This window comes from Gigantopelta aegis, chromosome 11 (genome assembly GCF_016097555.1).
Source record: "Gigantopelta aegis isolate Gae_Host chromosome 11, Gae_host_genome, whole genome shotgun sequence".
Classification (NCBI taxonomy): Eukaryota; Metazoa; Mollusca; class Gastropoda; order Neomphalida; family Peltospiridae; genus Gigantopelta; species Gigantopelta aegis.
In genome coordinates this window covers 16321626-16349574 of record NC_054709.1, presented here as the reverse complement: position 1 = coordinate 16349574, position 27949 = coordinate 16321626, and the positions used below count along the sequence as shown (strand labels likewise).

The following is a 27949-nucleotide window of genomic DNA, read 5'->3' as shown; positions in this document are numbered from 1 at the left end:
CTGCTGTTATGGTTTTAATATAGGAGGCCAACAGAAATATGGCCTGCTAAGAAAATATATAGTCTGCTGTTATGGTTTTAACATAGGAGGCCAACAGAAATATGGCCTGCTAGGAAAATATATAGTCTGCTGTTATGGTTTTAATATAGGAGGCCAACAGAAATATGACCTGCTAAGAAAATATATAGTCTGCTGTGATGTTTTTAATATAGCAGGCCAACAGAAATATGGCTTGCTAAGAAAATATATAGTCTGCTGTGATGTTTTTAATATAGTAGGCCAACAGAAATATGACCTGGTAAGAAAATATATAGTCTGCTGTGATGTTTTTAATATAGCAGGCGAACAGAAATATGACCTGCTAAGAAAATATATAGTCTGCTGTGATGTTTTTAATATAGCAGGCAACAGAAATATGGCCTGCTAGGAAAATATATAGTCTGGTGTTATGGTTTTAACATAGGAGGTCAACAGAAATATGGCCTGCTAAGAAAATATATAGTCTGCTGTGATGTTTTTAATATAGGAGGCCAACAGAAATATGGCCTGCTAAGAAAATATAAAGTCTGCTGTGATGTTTTTAATATAGCAGGCCAACAGAAATTAGACCTGTTAAGAAAATATATAGTCTGCTGTTATGGTTTTAATATAGGAGGCCAACAGAAATATGGCCTGCTAAGAAAATATATAGTCTGCTGTTATGGTTTTAATATAGGAGGCCAACAGAAATATGGCCTGCTAGGAAAATATATAGTCTGCTGTTATGGTTTTAACATAGGAGGCCAACAGAAATATGGCCTGCTAGGAAAATATATAGTCTGCTGTTATGGTTTTAACATAACAGGCCAACAGAAATATGGCCTGCTAGGAAAATATATAGTCTGCTGTGATGTTTTTAATATAGCAGGCCAACAGAAATATGACCTGCTAAGAAAATATATAGTCTGCTGTGATGTTTTTAATATAGGAGGCCAACAGAAATATGGCCTGCTAAGAAAATATAAAGTCTGCTGTGATGTTTTTAATATAGCAGGCCAACAGAAATTAGACCTGTTAAGAAAATATATAGTCTGCTGTTATGGTTTTAATATAGGAGGCCAACAGAAATATGGCCTGCTAAGAAAATATATAGTCTGCTGTTATGGTTTTAATATGGGAGGCCAACAGAAATATGGCCTGCTAGGAAATATATAGTCTGCTGTTATGGTTTTAACATAGGAGGCCAACAGAAATATGGCCTGCTAGGAAAATATATAGTCTGCTGTTATGGTTTTAACATAACAGGCCAACAGAAATATGGCCTGCTAGGAAAATATATAGTCTGCTGTGATGTTTTTAATATAGCAGGCCAACAGAAATTAGACCTGTTAAGAAAATATATAGTCTGCTGTGATGTTTTTAATATAGCAGGCCAACAGAAATATGGCTTGCTAAGAAAATATATAGTCTGCTGTGATGTTTTTAATATAGTAGGCCAACAGAAATATGGCTTGCTAAGAAAATATAGTCTGCTGTGATTTTTTTAATATAGGCCAACAGAAATATGACCTGCTAAGAAAATATATAGTCTGCTGTGATGTTTTTAATATAGCAGGCCAACAGAAATATGACCTGCTAAGAAAATATATAGTCTGCTGTGATGTTTTTAATATAGCAGGCAACAGAAATATGGCCTGCTAGGAAAATATATAGTCTGCTGTTATGGTTTTAACATAGGAGGCCAACAGAAATATGGCCTGCTAGGAAAATATATAGTCTGCTGTTATGGTTTTAACATAGGAGGCCAACAGAAATATGGCCTGCTAGGAAAATATATAGTCTGCTGTTATGGTTTTAACATAACAGGCCAACAGAAATATGGCATTCTAAAAAACAAATATAGTCTGCTGTTATGTTTTTAACATAACAGGCCAACAGAAATATGACCTGCTAAGAAAATATATAGTCTGCTGTTATGTTTTTAATATAGGAGGCCAACAGAAATATGACCTGGTAAGAAAATATATAGTCTGCTGTGATGTTTTTAATATAGCAGGCCAACAGAAATATGACCTGCTAAGAAAATATATAGTCTGCTGTTATGGTTTTAACATAGGAGGCCAACAGAAATATGGCCTGCTAGGAAAATATATAGTCTGCTGTTATGTTTTTAACATAACAGGCCAACAGAAATATGACCTGCTAAGAAAATATATAGTCTGCTGTGATGTTTTTAATATAGCAGGCAACAGAAATATGGCCTGCTAGGAAAATATATAGTCTGCTGTTATGTTTTTAACATAACAGGCCAACAGAAATATGACCTGCTAAGAAAATATATAGTCTGCTGTGATGTTTTTAATATAGCAGGCAACAGAAATATGGCCTGCTAGGAAAATATATAGTCTGCTGTTATGTTTTTAACATAACAGGCCAACAGAAATATGACCTGCTAAGAAAATATATAGTCTGCTGTTATGTTTTTAATATAGGAGGCCAACAGAAATATGACCTGGTAAGAAAATATATAGTCTGCTGTGATGTTTTTAATATAGCAGGCCAACAGAAATATGACCTGCTAAGAAAATATATAGTCTGCTGTTATGGTTTTAACATAGGAGGCCAACAGAAATATGGCCTGCTAGGAAAATATATAGTCTGCTGTTATGTTTTTAACATAACAGGCCAACAGAAATATGACCTGCTAAGAAAATATATAGTCTGCTGTGATGTTTTTAATATAGCAGGCAACAGAAATATGGCCTGCTAGGAAAATATATAGTCTGCTGTTATGTTTTTAACATAACAGGCCAACAGAAATATGACCTGCTAAGAAAATATATAGTCTGCTGTTATGTTTTTAATATAGGAGGCCAACAGAAATATGACCTGCTAAGAAAATATATAGTCTGCTGTTATGGTTTTAACATAGGAGGCCAACAGAAAATATATGGCCTGCTGTTATCTTTTTAACATAGGAGGTCAAAAGAAATATGGCCTTCTAAGAAAATATATGGCCTACTGTTATCTTTTTAACATAGGAGGTCAAAAGAAATATGGTCTTCTAAGAAAATATATGGCCTGCTGTTATGTTTTTAACATAGGTCAAAAGAAATACGGCGTGCTAACAAAAAGTATGGCTGGCTGGAAATAAGACAGCACGGAATCAGTGAAGAGTTTGAGACAGTATGCGGAGAATTAGGACCTCTGAGATATATTTTAGAGCATTATAAAATTAGGTACTTGTATTCTGCATTAGTAAATGATGTTATATTATAACCATTACTTCTCAGAGGTACAAGTATGTGTGCTTTTAGACATTATTTGAATTTTATTTTTTAGATTATCCATTTCAGTATATACGAAGTGTTTTTGGATATACTGGTGTTTCAAATACCACAAAATTAATTTTTCATATGTTTAAATGCACACATACATGTACCTCCGAGAAGTAACAGTTATGGAGATGATTTATAGTATATTTTAAAGGGTATTTACCCATTTCAAAGTCACAGACTCTATTTTAACTTTATCTAGATGTGTTACAGGTTTGTAGATTAACAAAACTGAGTGTCCATTTTCACAAACATCAGATACTAAGAATCGTAGCCAAAGTCCTGAACAATACGTCCAGATCGAAGTAGGCTAGAAGAATATAATCTTACTTTGTGGATGGAGGGCGAACTTGTTACACTTGAGACTGACGGCCTGTGTACAGTATGTGGATCTTTCCTTTAGAGCAGCAACCTGCTTCTTTGTCACGCGCTTGTACAGGAACGCAAACGTCAGGTTATTGAGCATCTGGTAATAATAAAAAAATTAAAATCAGAGAAGGGTTGTTCTAGAATTAATTATGGGGGAGGGCAGGAGTGTGTTTGTTTTATGCAGTGCCATATTTATAGTCTGAAATAAAGAGGGGGTAGGATGGGTGTTTTTTATATACAGGGCTATATTTAGTCTAAAATAAAGAGGAGGCAGGATGGGTGTTTTTTATATACACGGCCATATTTAGTCTAAAATAAAGAGGGGGCAGGATGGGTGGTTTTTATATACACGGCCATATTTAGTCTAAAATAAAGAGGGGGCAGGATGGGTTTTTTTTATATACAGGGTCATATTTAGTCTAAAATAAAGACGGGGCAGGATGGGTTTTTTTTTATATACAGGGCTATATTTAGTCTAAAATAAAGAGGAGGTAGGATGGGTTTTTTTTTATACATGGCCATATTTGGTCTAAAATAAGGAGGTAGGATGGGTTTTTTTTTATACATGGCCATATTTGGTCTAAAATAAAGAGGGGGCAGAATGGGTATTTTTTTATATACAGGGCTATATTTAGTCTAAAATAAAGAGGAGGTAGGATGGGTGTTTTTTATATACAGGGTCATATTTAATCTAAAATAAAGAGGAGGTAGGATTGGTGGGGTTTTTTTTATACAGGGCCATATTTAGTCTAAAATAAAGAGGGGGCAGGATGGGTGTTTTTTATATACAGGGTCATATTTAGTCTAAAATAAAGAGGAGGTAGGATGAGTGTTTTTTTTATATACAGGGCCATATTTAGTCTTAAATAAAGAGGAAGTAGGATGGGTGGGTTTTTTAATATGAGGTCATATTTAGTCTAAAATAAGAAAGGGATCTTTCCTTTATAGCAGCAAGAAGCTCCTTGGTCATGCACTTACTTGTATAGGGATGATAATGTCAGATTACTGAGCATTTGGTAATTAAAAACTTAAAAATCAGAGAAGGGCTGTTCTAGAATTAATTATGGGGGAGGGCAGGAGGGTATATGTTTTATGCAAGGCCATATTTATTTTAGTCTAACTTAAAAATCAGAGAAGGGCTGTTCTAGAATTAATTAAAGGGGAGGGCAGGAGGGTATATGTTTTATGCAAGGCCATATTTATTTTAGTCTAACTTAAAAATCAGAGAAGGGCTGTTCTAGAATTACTTAAAGGGGAGGGCAGGAGGGTATATGTTTTATGCAAGGCCATATTTATTTTAGTCTAACTTAAAAATCAGAGAAGGGCAGTTCTAGAATTAATTAAAGGGGAGGGCAGAAGGGTATATGTTTTATGCAAGGCCATATTTATTTTAGTCTAACTTAAAAATCAGAGAAGGGCTGTTCTAGAATTTATTAAAGGGGAGGGCAGGAGGGTATATGTTTTGTTTTATGCAGGGTCATATTTATTTTAGTCTAAAATGAAGAGGTGCAGGATGGGTGGGTTTTTTTTTATATGGGCCATACTTTGTCTAAAATAAGAAGGGAGATCTTTCCTTTAAAGCAGAAACCTGCTCCTTGGTCACTCGCTTGTACAAGAACGCAAACGTCATGTTATTGAGCATCTGGTAATTACTTTTTTTTTTTAATCAGAGAAGGGCTGTTCTAGAATTAATTATGGGGGAGGGCAGGAAGGTATTTGTTTTATATAGGGCCACATTTATAGTCTTAAATTAAAAGGAGGCAGGAGGGTGGTGGTTTTTTATATACCACGTACTTAATGTACAAAATCCTTCTCATCTATAGATATGAAAAGGAGTAATATCAAAGTACAAAAATATAATGATGTGTATTTTAAAATAATAAATACTAAAATTTTAAGACAAACATTTCTGGAACAATTCCTTTTATAAATAATTTTTCTGACAGTCGTCTCAAGGAAATCAATTCATAGATCTCGCTAAAGCTCTCAAGAAAATCAATTCACAGATCTCGCTAAATATTTTTGTCATTATTTGTTACTGCATATCCGATAATTTTTTGTTAAAATTACTATGACTATTAATATTTAACTGCAATACTAGAAGAAACATTGGGCCAAATTTACCAAGCCTGTTTATGTCAAAAACGTCAATAACTATTTACATTTACAATTCTTGAACATCTGCATCTAGGAAAAGCAGGTTTCGTGAATTTGATTCAGTGTACAATTGAACCGAGTATGGCTTACATCGATAAGGACACAATTAAATCATTTTCGATATCATAGTTTGTTGTGAATCAGGAAAACGGCAACAAATTTATCAACTTTATGGAATTATTAATTAGGAATTAGATCCTCTGAAATCAGTGGCTCTAAAATATCCACAATGCCGAAACTTCAGAAGGCTTTGCCCCCGGAACCTTCACCATGGCTCAGCCCCCGATGGTTTACTCCATCTCAATCCAGCCACCCCCTCTTATTATTTTCTAGATCTGCCACTGTTTAGAGAGTACTCATTACTCAGCAATACCATTTATCTTGCACTAGTGAATTGATGCTGTCTAAATGTCAGTAATGCTTAATATATATATATATATATATATATATATATATATATATATACATTTCTCCTGAAATTATAACCGTAAATGTAATGCAGTATATGGCAAATTATGTCATGGCATACTAATGTTTCACCCACGGAAGGGCTTTGAACCATAATCGGTTTCTAGAATTATATTAACCTACTTTCCTTGACATGGTCCCCTGTTAAATACTGGTAATTAAACCATCTGTTGTATAACAGCTTCCTACTTTATTACTCAATTGAACTCTCATTGTAATATATACATGTATATTGTGTGTGTGTCTGTTTGTGTGTGTATGTGTGTCTGTTTGTATGTATGTGTGTTTGTGTCTGTGTGTGCGTCTGTATGGCATACTTAGAGAATACTTGCTGAGCTATATGAGGCAATACTATTCATCTTACACTCGTAAAGGCTCGGGAAGGAAAACATCAATTCACGAATGCAAGATAAACAGTATTGCCGAGTAGCGAGTTGGGTATTCTACATGTATTTATTACCCATTTTCAATATTTACTATTTTATGGAAGATTTTCGAACCATACTGTTGTTGAAAATAAGTTTGCAAGTTGAAAACAAGAGGCAGTGTTGCGTCATAGCTGTGACGTCCGTATCGCTGATGACTTAAGTTAGTTGTTGACATGACTTCCATCATGGAAACTATTCTTATACACAATTAACCATCTATAGTGAAGCACTGTTTAGGATGTCAAAACGTATCTGACGAAGGGAAAAGAAATTGTCTTTTCTAAGGAAAGATTACTTTTCTTTCCTCACTTCTCATATGGGTAATAAATTTATAGGATATTAAACAAGCTTTCATTTTGTATCATGTTTATGTCCTGAGTGAAATCATATTCAATTATCACGAGCTTTAGCGAGTGACAATGAAAATTATTTCACGAGGGACATAAACATGATACAAAATTATAGCGAGTTTAGTATCTTATTTATTACCCATAATCGATCTTAATTTATATCACTCATCTCGTTTGGTTGACGTTCGGATCCTGTAAGGTTGTAGTACGCCAATCGATGACGTCATTGTGTGACGTCAAAAGTGTTACATCCCACTTGGCATTATAGTGGGACTTATCACTTTGATATGTACCAAGATATGTTTAACCATATGGGTAATAAATAAGTCTTCTGAATGAGTTGAGTGGAATCTATGCAGTTTTAAAAATTAAACAAATTAATAAACTACAATATGTACCCCATTTCCATGGTTGATAACAGTTGCTCCCCTTGGTGGAGACTTCATCATAATGCACTGAGCTGGGAATGGAGCTGAAATAAAAAATTTAAAAACAAAATTTTTATTCAATTATTTCTTCCGTCATATTTTCCTCACCACATTTCACCTATTCAGCAGCTTTTGTCTTGTTCAGGGGCAGAACACTGCCCAGTAGTAAAGCATCTGCTCGATGTGCAGTCGGTCTGGGATCGATCCCCGTCGGTGGGCCCACTGGGCTATTTCTTGTTCCAGCCACTGCACCACGACTGGTATATCAAAGGCCAAGGTATGTACTATTCTGTCTGTGGGATGGTGCATATAAAAGATCCCTTGCTACTAATGGCAAAATGTAGTGGGTTTCCTCTATAAAACTGTATGTCAAATTACCACATGCAAGAACCCAATGAAATAACCCAATGTGCCCACTGACAAGGATCAATCCAAGACCGACCACGCACCAAGCGAGTGCTTTACCACTGGGCTAAATCCCGCTTCCATGTACAAAATTTCAGCTCAGTATCTTGAAGTATTGTGAAAGAAAAACATCCGGAAAAATATATGCGGGACTGATGGGTGAACAGACAGATGGACAGACAGATGGACGGACAGATGGATGGAGAGACAGATAGACAGACATGACATACGGATGGACAGAAGGACAGACAGACATAAGGACAGACAGACGGGCGGATGGACTGACAGACGGACGGACAGAAGGACAAACATACGGGCGGATGGACGGATGGACATAAGGATGGACGGACAGAAGGACAGACAGACATACAAACAGACGGACGGATGGACGGACAGACGGACGGACAGAAGGATGGACAGACAGAAGGACAGAAGGACAGACAGACAGACAGACAGACAGAAGGATGTAGATAAAATCTATAGTTCCCTTCGGTTGGACCGGTAGTGGATTCATAACATTAACACAGTGCTGCTCGATAACAAAAATGTTTATACACTGAACAAATAATTTAAATTTATTTAAAACTTTGTTCTGTTTATTAAAATTATCATTAAAATTAAATTTTTTACGTCATTTTTCCATATGCTGGCCGCTGGTTACATTATAGGGCTATATACATGTATATGAGAGTGTGTGGAACGCAATACAAGGGCATGATTTGGGATCTATGTTCAGCGCTGGAATTAAGAGCAGCTGTGTAAAAATTACTTTATATCTGGTGATTCTACAACATCTACGTCTCCTATACCTACAAGATTACATGTAAAATAATATTATCAGTGGTCAGGGTTTCTGTCAGAGGGTAAAACGGGTACGGCGCCATACCCAAATGTTTTGGCAGATTTTTTTTTTTAAAGTTAACCTTTTAACAAAATAAATTCTCTTATCATTACTGTATGATTTTCTTAATCCTAACCATAAATATAAAACATTTTCTTTCTGGGGGAGGCCCCCCCCCCCCCCCCCCACCCCCATACCCCCCAGCTGACTGTGGTTGCATTCACTCCCATAGCACCATACCCAAAAATTTCTTTCTGGCACAAACACTGGTGGTGGATATATATATAAAACAATTGTCTCCAACACCTTCCCTTCGCCTCTCTCCGTCATTATCTAAACAAATGACTTACGTTCACCGCCGATGCCGTCTGGGTCAATCATGTAGGTGTAGTCGTAATCGTAACCAACACCACGAAGCTTCTCGCAGTTTGGCTCAATCTCTGTAAAACACAGCATCACACAGTCTTAGTAAACACAAACTTACAAAAGACAGACTTAGTAACACAGTCTTACTAAACACAGCATCACACAGTTTTACTAAACACAGCATCACACAGTCTTACTAAACACAGCATCACAGTCTTACTAAACACAGTCTTACTAAACACAGCATCACAGTCTTACTAAACACAGTCTTACTAAACAGTCTTACTAAACACAGCATCACAGTCTTACTAAACACAGTCTTACTAAACAGTCTTACTAAACACAGCATCACAGTCTTACTAAACATAGTCTTACTAAACAGTCTTACTAAACACAGACTTACTAAACACAGTCTTACTAAACATTGTCTTATTAAACACAGACTTACTAAACACAGACTTACTAAACACAGTCTTACTAAACAGTCTTACTAAATACAGCATCACATAGTCTTACTAAACATAGTCTTACTAAACACAGTATTACTAAACACAGTATTACTAAACACAGTCTTACTAAACAGTCTTACTAAACACAGACTTACTAAACACAGTCTTACTAAACATTGTCTTATTAAACACAGACTTACTAAACACAGACTTACTAAACACAGACTTACTAAACACAGACTTACTAAACACAGTCTTAATAAACAGTCTTACTAAACACAGACTTACTAAACACAGTCTTACTAAACAGTCTTACTAAATACAGCATCACAGTCTTACTAAACATGGTCTTACTAAACAGTCTTACTAAACATAGTCTTACTAAACACAGTATTACTAAACACAGTATTACTAAACACAGTCTTACTAAACAGTCTTACTAAACACAGACTTACTAAACACAGTCTTACTAAACATTGTCTTATTAAACACAGACTTACTAAACACAGACTTACTAAACACAGACTTACTAAACACAGACTTACTAAACACAGACTTACTAAACACAGTCTTAATAAACACAGTCTTACTAAACACAGACTTACTAAACACAGTCTTACTAAACAGTCTTACTAAATACAGCATCACAGTCTTACTAAACATGGTCTTACTAAACAGTCTTACTAAACACAGACTTACTAAACACAGTCTTACTAAACACAGACTTACTAAACACAGTCTTACTAAACAGTCTTACTAAACACAGACTTACTAAACACAGTCTTACTAAACAGTCTTACTAAATACAGCATCACACAGTCTTACTAAACATAGTCTTACTAAACAGTCTTACTAAACACAGACTTACTAAACACAGTCTTACTAAATACAGCATCACACAGTCTTACTAAACACAGTCTTACTAAACAGACTTACTAAACACAGTCTTACTAAACAGTCGTACTAAATACAGACTTACTAAACAGTCTTACTAAACACAGTCTTACTAAACACAGACTTACTAAACACAGTCTTACTAAACACAGTCTTACTAAATACAGAATCACACAGTCTTACTAAACACAGTCTTATTAAACACAGTCTTACTTAACACAGTCTTACTAAACACAGCATCACACAGTCTTACTAACACAGTCTTACTAACACAGTCTTACTAACAGTCTTACTAAACACAGACTTACTAAACATAGTCTTACCAAACACAGCATCACAGTCTTACTAACACAGTCTTACTAAACACAGACTTACTAAACACAGACTTACTAAACACAGCATCACACAGTCTTACTAAACACAGTCTTACTAAACACAGTCTTACTAATCACAACATCACACAGTCTTACTAAACATAGTCTTACTAAACACAGTCTTACTAAACACAACATCACACAGTCTTACTAAACACAGTCTTTCTTACTAAACACAATCTTACTAAACGATATCCTCGCAATTGTGTACACATATACATCGGGTTCATAGCCTTAAAGACCAAGTAAATTCAAAGATTTTCAGTACCTTTTACACAGCGGTCAAAGAAAATAGAATGCGATAAAAATACGAAATCAGTTTGTTTACATTGCTGTCTATAGCAAGAAATTGGGCTTTTTTTACATGCATCATGACAGATTAAACCTTTTAACTGGAAAATATCAAATGCATGCAGCTGTAAAAGATATCATCTCTGCTTTGGCTATGATTTGTGAGAATTTAAAGACTTCAGGGCTTCTAGATTATGGTTGCCCCACTCCCATAGCTAGTATTTATCAATGTTGGGCTAGTAAATAACTACTAGTGCCATGCCCGATGGCTATTGAAAAAAAAAAAAGAGAAAGAGTCAAATGTTGCAGTTAAGTCTATTTTGTAAATATGAATATCCTGACCCCACCACAACCCGCAATGTTAGTGGTTTTACTCTCTATCTCCCTCTTTAGGTAACATATCTGATTATAACTATTTAGTAAAATTATATCAACTTTATGTAAAGTAGGGCTAGTTCATTTTTAATTGTGGGTAGTAAATTTTTAAAAAATCACTGATTCCATGGCTAGTGGATTTTTTTAAAATCCTAGAAGCCCTGGACTTTTAAAGACTTTTATTACACTTGAAAGACTTTCAAAGACCTAAAAATCTCTTTTTTTCAAATTCAAAGACTTCCAAGGAATTTAAAGACCGCTATGAACCCTGTAAAACACTTGGTAAAAAAAAAAGAAAAAAAAAAGAAGAAGATAAAAATGCACCAACCAAACTGTTGCTGGCCACATTTCAACTCCCCAACTGTCAGTTTAGCATATGAGTCTCCACCCACTGTGACACTTATGGAAACTAAAGGCAGGGCATCTTTGTCAATAACCAATCCAATGTCTTTTCGCTTCTGTCCATCAGTGATTTGACAGTTGCAATTTTTTGCCGGGTCGTCGCATGTGCCAGTAAGTCCACATGCACATGAGTTAGGGATGTCTGCGGCACCACCAGGGAAGTAACCGAGGGAGGAACTGCTGGCACCTCCCGTCACAGGGCCTGCTGGGGCATTCTGAAAAATGAGAAGAGTTAATACTGGATTTATAAATTATGGTGTTGTAACTGTAAACTACCGTGAAACCAATCAAAACCAGACCCTCTGTATACTTTAAAAAAAAATTAAGTTTTGCTTTGTTTAACAACACCACTAGAGCACACTGATTTATTAATCATCGGCTATTGGATGTCAAACATATGGTCATTTTGACACAGGCATAGAGAGGAAATCCGCTACATTTTTTATCCATTAGTAGCATGGGATCTTTAATATGCACCATCCCAGACAGGATATAGCACATACAATATACCACAGCCTTTGATATATCAGTCATGGTGCACTGGCTGGAACGAGAAATAGTACAATGGGCCCACCGACGGGGATCGATCTCAGACCGACCGCACAGCAAGTGAATGCTTTACCACTGGGCTACATCCCACACCCTCTGTATTCAGAAATTTCCTCAAAACCGGATGTCTTTCACAGTAATTTTTTAAGTATAACAGAATTTCTGTAAACCGGATATCCTTAAAAACCGGACTTTTAATTTGGTCCTGTGTCCGGTTCAAAGGGGTTTCACTGCATTATACATTATAATAATACTGTAATTGTAGAAAAAACAAATCTGACTGAATTATAAATCCAGTAACTAACTCATATAGCCTAGTGATAAAGCGCTCGCTTGATGCACAGTCGGTTTAGCATCGATTCTCATTGGTGGGCCCCATTGGGCCATTTTTCATTTTACCCAGTGCACACTGACTGGTATATCAAAGGCTGTGGTATGTGCTATCCTGTCTGTGGGTTGGTGCATATAAAAGATCCCTTGCTACTAATGAAAAAATATAGCAGGTTTCCTCAATAAGACTATATGTAAAAATTACCAAATTGTTTATATCCAATAGCCAAAATAGTATTAGAGAGGAAACCCGCTACATTTTTTCATAAGTAGCAAGGGATCTTTTATATGGCATACTACATTTTACACACTGTCATGTACATCATAAAAAAAAAAAAGATCAGCCTTCTTGTTTAGGTACTACAGACAGGATAACACATACCACAGCTTTTTTTTATACCAGTCTGGAGCAACAAATAGCTCAATGGGCCACTGATAAGTATTGATCCTAGACTGACCACGCATGACTGATTGGCGAGTGCTTTACCACTGGGCTTCGTCACGCCCTTATAGGATATTAAACAAGCTTCCATTTCATATAATTTTTATGTCCCAAGTGAAATAAATTTCAACTGTCATAAGCTTTAGCGAGTAACAATGAAAATTATTTCACAAGGGACATAAATATGATATGAAATGGTAGCGAGTTCATTACCTGTAATCGATCTTAATTTGTTTCACTTAACTTGTTCAGCTGACACTCCTGTAAAGTTGTAGTGCGCCAGTCGATGATGTCACTGTATGTCGTTGAAGTGTTACGTACCACTTGGTGTTGTAGTGGGACATATGTATCACTTTGATATGTACCAAGATATTTTAAAACATATGGGTAATAAAAAAAAAAAAAAAAAAAATGTTTTAACGATGCACTCAACACATTTTATTTACAGTTATACGGCATCAGACAAATGGTTAAGGACCACACAGATATTGGAATAGGAAACCCGCTGTCGCCACTTCATGGGCTACTCTTTTCGATTAGCAGCAAGGGATCTTTTATATGCACCATCCCACAGACAGGGTAGTATGTACCATGGCCTTTGATATACCAGTCGTGGTGCACTGGCTGGAGCGAGAAATAGCGCAATGGTCCCACTAACGGGGATCGATCCCAGACCGACCGCACATCAAGCGAGCGCTATACCACTGGGTTACGCCTTGCACCCATATGGGTAATAATAACTGGTATCTCATGGCCACTCATGTAATATTCTTCATTACTAACCTTGCACTCATACTCCACAGACTGTGAACAGAACACTGATCCCTGCACGAGGGCACTGATCTGGTCGGGCTGGGCCGGGTACTTCAGGGGAACTTCGCTGCTCGTCAGGGTTGAACCCGGAGGTCTAGAAAACACAAAAGAAAGGAATATTTGATAACAGCACCCAGCACATTAGTGACAATCCATGCAGTGATCATTTTCATTTCAACTTATTTTTTGTGTGCTTATATCCAATTACAATTCAAGCACGCTGTCCTAGACACACACACACACACCTCAGCTATCTGGGCTGTCTGTTCATGAGCTACTCTTTTCGATTAGTAGCAAGGGATCTTTTACATGCACCATCCAACAGACAGGATATCACATACCATAGGCTTTGATATACCAGTTGTGGTGCACTGGCTGGAAGGAGAAATAGCCCAAAAGGCCACTGACGGGGATCGATCCTAGACTGACAGTGCATCAGGTGAGTGCTTTACCACTGGGTTAAGTCCCGCCCCTGCTTCTCCGCCAAGTACTGTACGTACCAACTGAGCAAAATCCTGTCCCACCTTTATAACAAATAATCGCTTGAGGTGCTTGCATCGCAGGATCGAACCACATCAGCGGATCCATTCAACTGACTGGGTTTCTTCTCGTTCCAACCAGTACACCACAACTGGTCAAAGGCCATGGTATGTGCTTTCCTGTACCAACTGAGCAAAATCCTGTCCCACCTTTATAACAAATAATCCCTTGAGGTGCTTGCATCGCAGGTTCGAACCACATCAGCGGATCCATTCAACTGACTGGGTTTCTTCTCGTTCCAACCAGTACACCACAACTGGTCAAAGGCCATGGTATGTGCTTTCCTGTACCAACTGAGCAAAATCCTGTCCCACCTTTATAACAAATAATCCCTTGAGGTGCTTGCATCGCAGGATTGAACCACATCAGCGGATCCATTCAACTGACTGGGTTTCTTCTCGTTCCAACCAGTACACCACAACTGGTCAAAGGCCATGGTATGTGCTTTCCTGTACCAACTGAGCAAAATCCTGTCCCACCTTTATAACAAATAATCCCTTGAGGTGCTTGCATCGCAGGATTGAACCACATCAGCGGATCCATTCAACTGACTGGGTTTCTTCTCGTTCCAACCAGTACACCACAACTGGTCAACGGCCATGGTATGTGCTTTCCTGTACCAACTGAGCAAAATCCTGTCCCACCTTTATAACAACTGACTGGTTTCTTCTCGTTCCACCTTTATAACAAATAATCCCTTGAGGTGCTTGCATCGCAGGTTCGAACCACATCAGCGGATCCATTCAACTGACTGGGTTTCTTCTCGTTCCAACCAGTACACCACAACTGGTCAAAGGCCATGGTATGTGCTTTCCTGTACCAACTGAGCAAAATCCTGCCCAATCCTTGTAACAAATACTCGCTTGAGGTGCTTTCAACGCAGGATCGAACCACATCAGTGGATCCATTCAACTGATTGGGTTTTTTCTTGTTCCAACCAGTGCACCACAACTGGTCAAAGGCCATGGTATGTGCTTTCCTGTTTGTAGGAATTAAAGTGCATACAAAAGATCCCTTGCTACATTAGGAAAAAATGTAGCGGGTTTCCTCTGATGACTATGTCAGAATTACCAAATGTTTGACATCCATTAATTAATCAATGTGCTCTAGTGATGTCATTAAACAAAACAACATTATAACAAAGAAGTACTCACAAATTGTTTGGAACCACTGAAACGCTGAAATTGCCTACAGATCTACGAAGTGAACTAAAACCTCCCCACCCCCACCCCTATTACAAACAACAGCTCACAAATTGTTCGGAACAACTGAAACAACTGAAAGTCTCTGTAGCTCTATGAACTAAACTGAACTAAATTCCACCCCACCCCCACCCCTATAACAAACAGCTCACAAATTGTTCGAAACAACTGAAAGTCCCTGTAGCTGTATGAACTAAATCCCCACCCCACCCCCATCCCCACCCCTATAACAAACAGCTCACAAATTATTTGAAACAACTGAAAGTCCCTGTAGCTCTATGAACTAAATCCCCACCCCCACCCCCATCCCCATCCCCATCCCTATAACAAACAGCTCACAAATTGTTTGAAACAACTGAAAGTCCCTGTAGCTTTATGAACTAAACTGAACTAAATTCCACCCCACTGCACCCACCTCCACCCCGATAACAAATAAGAATTCACAAACTGTTTGGAACAACTGAAAGACCAAAGTCCCTGTAGCTCTGCAAATTGAATTAAATCCCACCCCACCCCTATAACAAACAACAACTCATAAATTGGTTGGAACCACCGAAACACCAAAGTCCCTGTAGCTCTACAAACTAAACTGAATTCCACCCCACCGCATCCACCCCCATCCAGATAACAAACATCAACTCACAAATTGTTCGGAACCACTGAAACACCAAAGTCCCTGTAGCTCTGTGAACTGAACTAAATCCCCCCCCCCCCCCCCCTCCACCCCTATAACAAACAGGAAGGAAGAAATGTTTTATTTTTTTACATACTCAACCCATTTTATTTCTGGTTATATGGCTATAAAAACAAATTGTTCAGAACAATCGATATGCCGAAGTTCCTGTCGCTCTACAAAATTAACTAAATCCCACCCCACCACATCCACCCCCACACAAATAACAACCAAGAACTCACAAATCATTCAGAACCACCAAAACACCAAAGTCCCTGTAGCTCTGAGAAATGAACTGAATTCCATCCCACCGCATCCAACCCCACCCCGACAACAAACAACAACCTTGTTCGGAACCACCAAAGTATCAAAGTCCCTGTAGCTCTGCGAACTGAACTAAATCCCACCCCACCACATCCACCCCCACACAAATAACAACCAAGAACTCACAAATCATTCAGAACCACCAAAACACCAAAGTCCCTGTAGCTCTGAGAAATGAACTGAATTCCATCCCACTGCATCCAGCCCCACCCAGATAACAAACAAGAACTCACAAATTGTTCGGAACCACCAAAGCATCAAAGTCCCTGTAGCTCTGCGAACTGAACTAAATCCCACCCCACCGCATCCATCCCCACCCCGATAACAAACAAGAACTTACAAATCATTCAGAACCACCAAAACACCAAAGTCCCACCAAAGCATGTAGCTCTGAGAAATGAACTGAATTCCATCCCACCCCGATAACAAACAAGCACAAATCCAGCCCCAAAACCCAAAGTCCCTGTAGCTCTGAGAAATAACTGACTGCAACACTGCATCCAGCCCCACCCAGATAACAAACAAGAACTCACAAATTGTTCGGAACCACCAAAGCATCAAAGTCCCTGTAGCTCTGCGAACTGAACTAAATCCCACCCCACCACATCCATCCCCACCCCGATAACAAACAAGAACTTACAAATTGTTCGGAACCACCGAAACACCAAAGTCCCTGTAACTCTACGAACTGAACTAAATCCCTCCCCACAGCATCCACCCCAACCCAGATAACAAACAAGAACTCACAAATTGTTCAGAATCATTGAAAGACCGAAGTCCATGAAGCTTTACGAATTGAATTAAATCCTACCCAACCCATTGTCACAGTTTGAGACTGTACCCGTTTTGAGATTGTCCTTTGCTTATTGCGCATGCGTCAAAATCGAACGGCAATCTGAAACCGCTGCTGCAACAAGCAAAGGACAATCACAAACCGGGTACAGTCTCAAACCGTAACACCCTATAACAACCCAGAACTCACAAATTGTTCGGAACCACCGAAATGCCGAATCTCCAGTAGCTCTTGACGTCACAGTAGATGAGGAACGGCGCAAGGGGTTTGTCTGGCCCGTCCGCATCGATCAGAAGAGGCTGGTTTTTTCTCACTCCCATCTTTCTCTTTGCTTCATCGCAGTTCTTGGGCAAATCTAAGACAGCGAAGAGAAAAAGAAGGAAGTTATAGTCACAGGACCGGAACTACAGGGAGCATACAGTAGAAGAACTTTAGGCCATCTCATTGGCTGTTGGGATATTCGGACCAGACCACTTGCACGGGGGGGGGGGGGGGGGGGGGGGGGGAGAGAGAGTTGCACTTGTGTTGAGGACAGGTAATGTTGATTGATTGATTGATTTCAACTTATTTTCGTGCTTATATCCAATTAAGGTTCAAGCACGCTGTCATGGGCACACATCTCAGCTATCTGGGCTGTCTGTCCAGGACAGTGGGTTAGTTGTTAGTTGGTTAGTGGTTAGTGAGAGAGAAGTGGGTTTAGTGGCCTTACACCTACCCACTGAGCACTTAAGAACTCGCTCTGGGTTGGAGCCGGTACCGGGCTGCGAACCCTGTACCTACCAGCCTGTATTCCGATGGCTTAACCACTGTGCCACCGAGGCCGGTGGTAATGTTGAAAAGAAAATATTAAGCATAATTAGCAACCAGGGGTGGCACGTAGCCCTGTGGTAAAGCGCTCTCCTGATGCGCGGTCGGTCTGGGATCCATCGTCATCGGTGGGCCCATTGGACTATCTCTCGTCACAGCCAGTGCATCACAACTGGTATATCAAAGGCAGTGGTATGTGCTATCCTGTCTGTGGGATGGTGCATATAAAAGATCCCTTGCTACTAATGGAAAAAATGTAGCGGGTTTCCCCTCTATGACCGTATCGAAATGACCATATGTTTGACATCCAATAGCAGATGATTAATAATCAATGTGCTCTAGTGGTGTCGTTAAACAAAACAAACTTTACTTATTTATTTCATTAGCAACCCATTGGTGGGGTGGTGTACAACCCACTCAAAGGCGAAAATGTACTCTCTGTTCTTTTTTCTCCATAAGACTTTTTTTGTCCTACAGATATAACTTGTGCACCCACCCACCCTTACGATGTGAAGGCTTGTGACCCCCCACCACTAAAAGTTGTGCACCCCGCACTCCATCTTTCTTTTCACCTCATCGCAAGACAAGGGGTCCGAGAAAACCTGAGTCTAGAACTAAGACATACCAAATGGCTTGGGTCCGATAAAACCTGGGTCTAGAACTGAGACGTAGCAAATGGCTTGGGTCCGATAAAACTTGGGTCTAGAACTAAGACGTACCAAATGGCTTGGGTCCAATAAAACTTGGGTCTAGAAATAAGACATACCAAATGGCTTGGGTCCAAGAAAACCTGGGTCTAGACCTAAGACGTACCAAATGACTCGAGTCCGATAAAACCTGGGTCTAGAACTAAGACGTACCAATTGGCTTGGGTCCGAGGAAACCTGGGTCTAGAACTGAGACGTACCAAATGGCTTGGGTCCAAGGAAACCTGGGTCTATAGAACTAAGATGTACCAAATGGCTTGGGTCCGAGGAAACCTGGGTCTAGACCTAAGACGTACCAAATGACTTGGGTCCAACACAAACCTGGGTCTATAGAACTAAGACGTAGCAAATGACTTGGGTCCAACACAAACCTGGGTCTATAGAACTAAGACGTACCAAATGGCTTGGGTCCAAGGAAACCTGGGTCTATAGAACTAAGACGTACCAAATGGCTTGGGTCTGAGACAAACTAGGTCTGGAACTAAGACGTACCAAATGGCTTGGGTCCAAGGAAACCTGGGTCTATAGAACTAAGACGTACCAAATGGCTTGGGTCCGAGGAAACCTGGGTCTAGAACTAAGACGTACCAAATGACTTGGGTCCAACACAAACCTGGGTCTATAGAACTAAGACGTACCAAATGGCTTGGGTCTGAGACAAACTAGGTCTGGAACTAAGACGTACCAAATGGCTTGGGTCCAAGGAAACCTGGGTCTATAGAACTAAGATGTACCAAATGGCTTGGGTCCAAGGAAACCTGGGTCTATAGAACTAAGACGTACCAAATGGCTTGGGTCTGAGAAAACCTGGGTCTGGAACTAAGACGTACCAAATGGCTTGGGTCCAAGGAAACCTGGGTCTAGAACTAAGACGTACCAAATGGCTTGGGTCCAAGGAAACCTGGGTCTAGAACTAAGACGTACCAAATGGCTTGGGTCCAAGGAAACCTGGGTCTAGAACTAAGACGTACCAAATGGCTTGGGTCCAAGGAAACCTGGGTCTATAGAACTAAGATGTACCAAATGGCTTGGGTCCAAGGAAACCTGGGTCTAGAACTAAGATGTACCAAATGGCTTGGGTCCAAGGAAACCTGGGTCTAGAACTAAGATGTACCAAATGGCTTGGGTCCAAGGAAACCTGGGTCTATAGAACTAAGACGTACCAAATGGCTTGGGTCCAAGGAAACCTGGGTCTATAGAACTAAGACGTACCAAATGGCTTGGGTCCAAGGAAACCTGGGTCTATAGAACTAAGACGTACCAAATGGCTTGGGTCCAAGGAAACCTGGGTCTATAGAACTAAGACGTACCAAATGGCTTGGGTCTGAGAAAACCTGGGTCTGGAACTAAGACGTACCAAATGGCTTGGGTCTGAGACAAACTAGGTCTGGAACTAAGACGTACCAAATGGCTTGGGTCCAAGGAAACCTGGGTCTATAGAACTAAGACGTACCAAATGGCTTGGGTCCAAGGAAACCTGGGTCTAGAACTAAGATGTACCAAATGGCTTGGGTCCAAGGAAACCTGGGTCTATAGAACTAAGATGTACCAAATGGCTTGGGTCCAAGGAAACCTGGGTCTAGAACTAAGATGTACCAAATGGCTTGGGTCCAAGGAAACCTGGGTCTATAGAACTAAGACGTACCAAATGGCTTGGGTCCAAGGAAACCTGGGTCTATAGAACTAAGACGTACCAAATGGCTTGGGTCCAAGGAAACCTGGGTCTATAGAACTAAGACGTACCAAATGGCTTGGGTCCAAGGAAACCTGGGTCTATAGAACTAAGACGTACCAAATGGCTTGGGTCCAAGGAAACCTGGGTCTATAGAACTAAGACGTACCAAATGGCTTGGGTCTGAGAAAACCTGGGTCTGGAACTAAGACGTACCAAATGGCTTGGGTCCAAGGAAACCTGGGTCTATAGAACTAAGACGTACCAAATGGCTTGGGTCCAAGGAAACCTGGGTCTAGAACTAAGACGTACCAAATGGCTTGGGTCCAAGGAAACCTGGGTCTAGAACTAAGACGTACCAAATGGCTTGGGTCCGAGGAAACCTGGGTCTGGAACTAAGACGTACCAAATGGCTTGGGTCCAAGGAAACCTGGGTCTATAGAACTAAGACGTACCAAATGGCTTGGGTCCAAGGAAACCTGGGTCTATAGAACTAAGACGTACCAAATGGCTTGGGTCCAAGGAAACCTGGGTCTATAGAACTAAGATGTACCAAATGGCTTGGGTCCAAGGAAACCTGGGTCTATAGAACTAAGACGTACCAAATGGCTTGGGTCCAAGGAAACCTGGGTCTATAGAACTAAGACGTACCAAATGGCTTGGGTCCTAGAAAACCTGGGTCTAGAACTAAGACGTACCAAATGGCTTGGGTCCAAGGAAACCTGGGTCTATAGAACTAAGACGTACCAAATGGCTTGGGTCCAAGGAAACCTGGGTCTATAGAACTAAGACGTACCAAATGGCTTGGGTCCAAGGAAACCTGGGTCTAGAACTAAGACGTACCAAATGGCTTGGGTCCAAGGAAACCTGGGTCTATAGAACTAAGACGTACCAAATGGCTTGGGTCCAAGGAAACCTGGGTCTAGAACTAAGACGTACCAAATGGCTTGGGTCCAAGGAAACCTGGGTCTATAGAACTAAGACGTACCAAATGGCTTGGGTCCAAGGAAACCTGGGTCTATAGAACTAAGACGTACCAAATGGCTTGGGTCCAAGGAAACCTGGGTCTATAGAACTAAGACGTACCAAATGGCTTGGGTCCAAGGAAACCTGGGTCTATAGAACTAAGACGTACCAAATGGCTTGGGTCCAAGGAAACCTGGGTCTATAGAACTAAGACGTACCAAATGGCTTGGGTCCAAGGAAACCTGGGTCTATAGAACTAAGACGTACCAAATGGCTTGGGTCCAAGGAAACCTGGGTCTATAGAACTAAGACGTACCAAATGGCTTGGGTCCAAGGAAACCTGGGTCTATAGAACTAAGACGTACCAAATGGCTTGGGTCCAAGGAAACCTGGGTCTAGAACTAAGACGTACCAAATGGCTTGGGTCCAAGGAAACCTGGGTCTAGAACTAAGACGTACCAAATGGCTTGGGTCCAAGGAAACCTGGGTCTATAGAACTAAGACGTACCAAATGGCTTGGGTCCAAGGAAACCTGGGTCTATAGAACTAAGACGTACCAAATGGCTTGGGTCCAAGGAAACCTGGGTCTATAGAACTAAGACGTACCAAATGGCTTGGGTCCAAGGAAACCTGGGTCTATAGAACTAAGATGTACCAAATGGCTTGGGTCCAAGGAAACCTGGGTCTATAGAACTAAGACGTACCAAATGGCTTGGGTCCAAGGAAACCTGGGTCTATAGAACTAAGACGTACCAAATGGCTTGGGTCCAAGGAAACCTGGGTCTATAGAACTAAGACGTACCAAATGGCTTGGGTCCAAGGAAACCTGGGTCTAGAACTAAGACGTACCAAATGGCTTGGGTCCAAGGAAACCTGGGTCTATAGAACTAAGACGTACCAAATGGCTTGGGTCCAAGGAAACCTGGGTCTATAGAACTAAGACGTACCAAATGGCTTGGGTCCAAGGAAACCTGGGTCTATAGAACTAAGACGTACCAAATGGCTTGGGTCCAAGGAAACCTGGGTCTATAGAACTAAGACGTACCAAATGGCTTGGGTCCAAGGAAACCTGGGTCTATAGAACTAAGACGTACCAAATGGCTTGGGTCCAAGGAAACCTGGGTCTAGAACTAAGACGTACCAAATGGCTTGGGTCCAAGGAAACCTGGGTCTAGAACTAAGACGTACCAAATGGCTTGGGTCCAAGGAAACCTGGGTCTATAGAACTAAGATGTACCAAATGGCTTGGGTCCAAGGAAACCTGGGTCTAGAACTAAGACGTACCAAATGGCTTGGGTCCAAGGAAACCTGGGTCTAGAACTAAGACGTACCAAATGGCTTGGGTCCAAGGAAACCTGGGTCTATAGAACTAAGACGTACCAAATGGCTTGGGTCCAAGGAAACCTGGGTCTATAGAACTAAGACGTACCAAATGGCTTGGGTCCAAGGAAACCTGGGTCTATAGAACTAAGACGTACCAAATGGCTTGGGTCCAAGGAAACCTGGGTCTATAGAACTAAGACGTACCAAATGGCTTGGGTCCAAGGAAACCTGGGTCTAGAACTAAGACGTACCAAATGGCTTGGGTCCAAGGAAACCTGGGTCTAGAACTAAGACGTACCAAATGGCTTGGGTCCAAGGAAACCTGGGTCTAGAACTAAGACGTACCAAATGGCTTGGGTCCAAGGAAACCTGGGTCTATAGAACTAAGACGTACCAAATGGCTTGGGTCCAAGGAAACCTGGGTCTAGAACTAAGACGTACCAAATGGCTTGGGTCCAAGGAAACCTGGGTCTAGAACTAAGACCAAATGGCTTGGGTCCAAGGAAACCTACCAAATGGCTTGGGTCCAAGGAAACCTGGGTCTAGAACTAAGACGTACCAAATGGCTTGGGTCCAAGGAAACCTGGGTCTATAGAACTAAGACGTACCAAATGGCTTGGGTCCAAGGAAACCTGGGTCTATAGAACTAAGACGTACCAAATGGCTTGGGTCCAAGGAAACCTGGGTCTATAGAACTAAGACGTACCAAATGGCTTGGGTCCAAGGAAACCTGGGTCTATAGAACTAAGACGTACCAAATGGCTTGGGTCCAAGGAAACCTGGGTCTAGAACTAAGACGTACCAAATGGCTTGGGTCCAAGGAAACCTGGGTCTATAGAACTAAGACGTACCAAATGGCTTGGGTCCAAGGAAACCTGGGTCTATAGAACTAAGACGTACCAAATGGCTTGGGTCCAAGGAAACCTGGGTCTATAGAACTAAGACGTACCAAATGGCTTGGGTCCAAGGAAACCTGGGTCTATAGAACTAAGACGTACCAAATGGCTTGGGTCTGAGACAAACTAGGTCTGGAACTAAGACGTACCAAATGGCTTGGGTCCAAGGAAACCTGGGTCTATAGAACTAAGACGTACCAAATGGCTTGGGTCCAAGGAAACCTGGGTCTATAGAACTAAGATGTACCAAATGGCTTGGGTCCAAGGAAACCTGGGTCTAGAACTAAGACGTACCAAATGGCTTGGGTCCAAGGAAACCTGGGTCTATAGAACTAAGACGTACCAAATGGCTTGGGTCCAAGGAAACCTGGGTCTATAGAACTAAGACGTACCAAATGGCTTGGGTCCAAGGAAACCTGGGTCTATAGAACTAAGACGTACCAAATGGCTTGGGTCCAAGGAAACCTGGGTCTATAGAACTAAGACGTACCAAATGGCTTGGGTCCAAGGAAACCTGGGTCTATAGAACTAAGACGTACCAAATGGCTTGGGTCCAAGGAAACCTGGGTCTATAGAACTAAGACGTACCAAATGGCTTGGGTCCAAGGAAACCTGGGTCTAGAACTAAGACGTACCAAATGGCTTGGGTCCAAGGAAACCTGGGTCTATAGAACTAAGACGTACCAAATGGCTTGGGTCCAAGGAAACCTGGGTCTATAGAACTAAGACGTACCAAATGGCTTGGGTCCAAGGAAACCTGGGTCTATAGAACTAAGACGTACCAAATGGCTTGGGTCCAAGGAAACCTGGGTCTATAGAACTAAGACGTACCAAATGGCTTGGGTCCAAGGAAACCTGGGTCTATAGAACTAAGACGTACCAAATGGCTTGGGTCCAAGGAAACCTGGGTCTAGAACTAAGACGTACCAAATGGCTTGGGTCCAAGGAAACCTGGGTCTATAGAACTAAGACGTACCAAATGGCTTGGGTCCAAGGAAACCTGGGTCTAGAACTAAGACGTACCAAATGGCTTGGGTCCAAGGAAACCTGGGTCTAGAACTAAGACGTACCAAATGGCTTGGGTCCAAGGAAACCTGGGTCTAGAACTAAGACGTACCAAATGGCTTGGGTCCAAGGAAACCTGGGTCTATAGAACTAAGACGTACCAAATGGCTTGGGTCCAAGGAAACCTGGGTCTATAGAACTAAGACGTACCAAATGGCTTGGGTCCAAGGAAACCTGGGTCTAGAACTAAGACGTACCAAATGGCTTGGGTCCAAGGAAACCTGGGTCTAGAACTAAGACGTACCAAATGGCTTGGGTCCAAGGAAACCTGGGTCTATAGAACTAAGACGTACCAAATGGCTTGGGTCCAAGGAAACCTGGGTCTATAGAACTAAGACGTACCAAATGGCTTGGGTCCAAGGAAACCTGGGTCTATAGAACTAAGACGTACCAAATGGCTTGGGTCCAAGGAAACCTGGGTCTAGAACTAAGACGTACCAAATGGCTTGGGTCCAAGGAAACCTGGGTCTATAGAACTAAGACGTACCAAATGGCTTGGGTCCAAGGAAACCTGGGTCTATAGAACTAAGACGTACCAAATGGCTTGGGTCCAAGGAAACCTGGGTCTATAGAACTAAGACGTACCAAATGGCTTGGGTCCAAGGAAACCTGGGTCTATAGAACTAAGACGTACCAAATGGCTTGGGTCCAAGGAAACCTGGGTCTATAGAACTAAGACGTACCAAATGGCTTGGGTCCAAGGAAACCTGGGTCTATAGAACTAAGACGTACCAAATGGCTTGGGTCCAAGGAAACCTGGGTCTATAGAACTAAGACGTACCAAATGGCTTGGGTCCAAGGAAACCTGGGTCTAGAACTAAGACGTACCAAATGGCTTGGGTCCAAGGAAACCTGGGTCTAGAACTAAGACGTACCAAATGGCTTGGGTCCAAGGAAACCTGGGTCTATAGAACTAAGACGTACCAAATGGCTTGGGTCCAAGGAAACCTGGGTCTATAGAACTAAGACGTACCAAATGGCTTGGGTCCAAGGAAACCTGGGTCTATAGAACTAAGACGTACCAAATGGCTTGGGTCCAAGGAAACCTGGGTCTATAGAACTAAGACGTACCAAATGGCTTGGGTCCAAGGAAACCTGGGTCTATAGAACTAAGACGTACCAAATGGCTTGGGTCCAAGGAAACCTGGGTCTATAGAACTAAGACGTACCAAATGGCTTGGGTCCAAGGAAACCTGGGTCTATAGAACTAAGACGTACCAAATGGCTTGGGTCCAAGGAAACCTGGGTCTATAGAACTAAGACGTACCAAATGGCTTGGGTCCAAGGAAACCTGGGTCTAGAACTAAGACGTACCAAATGGCTTGGGTCCAAGGAAACCTGGGTCTATAGAACTAAGACGTACCAAATGGCTTGGGTCCAAGGAAACCTGGGTCTATAGAACTAAGACGTACCAAATGGCTTGGGTCCAAGGAAACCTGGGTCTAGAACTAAGACGTACCAAATGGCTTGGGTCCAAGGAAACCTGGGTCTATAGAACTAAGACGTACCAAATGGCTTGGGTCCAAGGAAACCTGGGTCTATAGAACTAAGACGTACCAAATGGCTTGGGTCCAAGGAAACCTGGGTCTATAGAACTAAGACGTACCAAATGGCTTGGGTCCAAGGAAACCTGGGTCTATAGAACTAAGACGTACCAAATGGCTTGGGTCCAAGGAAACCTGGGTCTATAGAACTAAGACGTACCAAATGGCTTGGGTCCAAGGAAACCTGGGTCTATAGAACTAAGACGTACCAAATGGCTTGGGTCCAAGGAAACCTGGGTCTATAGAACTAAGACGTACCAAATGGCTTGGGTCCAAGGAAACCTGGGTCTATAGAACTAAGACGTACCAAATGGCTTGGGTCCAAGGAAACCTGGGTCTATAGAACTAAGACGTACCAAATGGCTTGGGTCCAAGGAAACCTGGGTCTAGAACTAAGACGTACCAAATGGCTTGGGTCCAAGGAAACCTGGGTCTAGAACTAAGACGTACCAAATGGCTTGGGTCCAAGGAAACCTGGGTCTAGAACTAAGACGTACCAAATGGCTTGGGTCCAAGGAAACCTGGGTCTATAGAACTAAGACGTACCAAATGGCTTGGGTCCAAGGAAACCTGGGTCTATAGAACTAAGACGTACCAAATGGCTTGGGTCCAAGGAAACCTGGGTCTAGAACTAAGACGTACCAAATGGCTTGGGTCCAAGGAAACCTGGGTCTATAGAACTAAGACGTACCAAATGGCTTGGGTCCAAGGAAACCTGGGTCTATAGAACTAAGACGTACCAAATGGCTTGGGTCCAAGGAAACCTGGGTCTATAGAACTAAGACGTACCAAATGGCTTGGGTCCAAGGAAACCTGGGTCTATAGAACTAAGACGTACCAAATGGCTTGGGTCCAAGGAAACCTGGGTCTATAGAACTAAGACGTACCAAATGGCTTGGGTCCAAGGAAACCTGGGTCTATAGAACTAAGACGTACCAAATGGCTTGGGTCCAAGGAAACCTGGGTCTAGAACTAAGATGTACCAAATGGCTTGGGTCCAAGGAAACCTGGGTCTATAGAACTAAGACGTACCAAATGGCTTGGGTCCAAGGAAACCTGGGTCTATAGAACTAAGACGTACCAAATGGCTTGGGTCCAAGGAAACCTGGGTCTATAGAACTAAGACGTACCAAATGGCTTGGGTCCAAGGAAACCTGGGTCTATAGAACTAAGACGTACCAAATGGCTTGGGTCCAAGGAAACCTGGGTCTAGAACTAAGACGTACCAAATGGCTTGGGTCCAAGGAAACCTGGGTCTATAGAACTAAGACGTACCAAATGGCTTGGGTCCAAGGAAACCTGGGTCTAGAACTAAGACGTACCAAATGGCTTGGGTCCAAGGAAACCTGGGTCTAGAACTAAGACGTACCAAATGGCTTGGGTCCAAGGAAA

At 41.4% G+C, this 27949-nt stretch overlaps 1 protein-coding gene across 1 annotated transcript in view; it reads right to left on the bottom strand.

Annotated features, from left to right (window-relative positions):
• LOC121385046 overlaps positions 1-27949 on the bottom strand; it is a 184693-nt gene that overhangs the window by 114424 nt on the left and 42320 nt on the right. The window contains exons 11-16 of the mRNA XM_041515582.1: positions 17767-17932; positions 14016-14139; positions 11838-12126; positions 9111-9200; positions 7485-7558; positions 3645-3780 (exon numbers count right to left, since the gene is read on the bottom strand). Of these exons, the coding sequence (XP_041371516.1) occupies positions 3645-3780; positions 7485-7558; positions 9111-9200; positions 11838-12126; positions 14016-14139; positions 17767-17932 (879 nt within the window). The remainder of the gene's footprint in view (positions 1-3644; positions 3781-7484; positions 7559-9110; positions 9201-11837; positions 12127-14015; positions 14140-17766; positions 17933-27949) is intronic.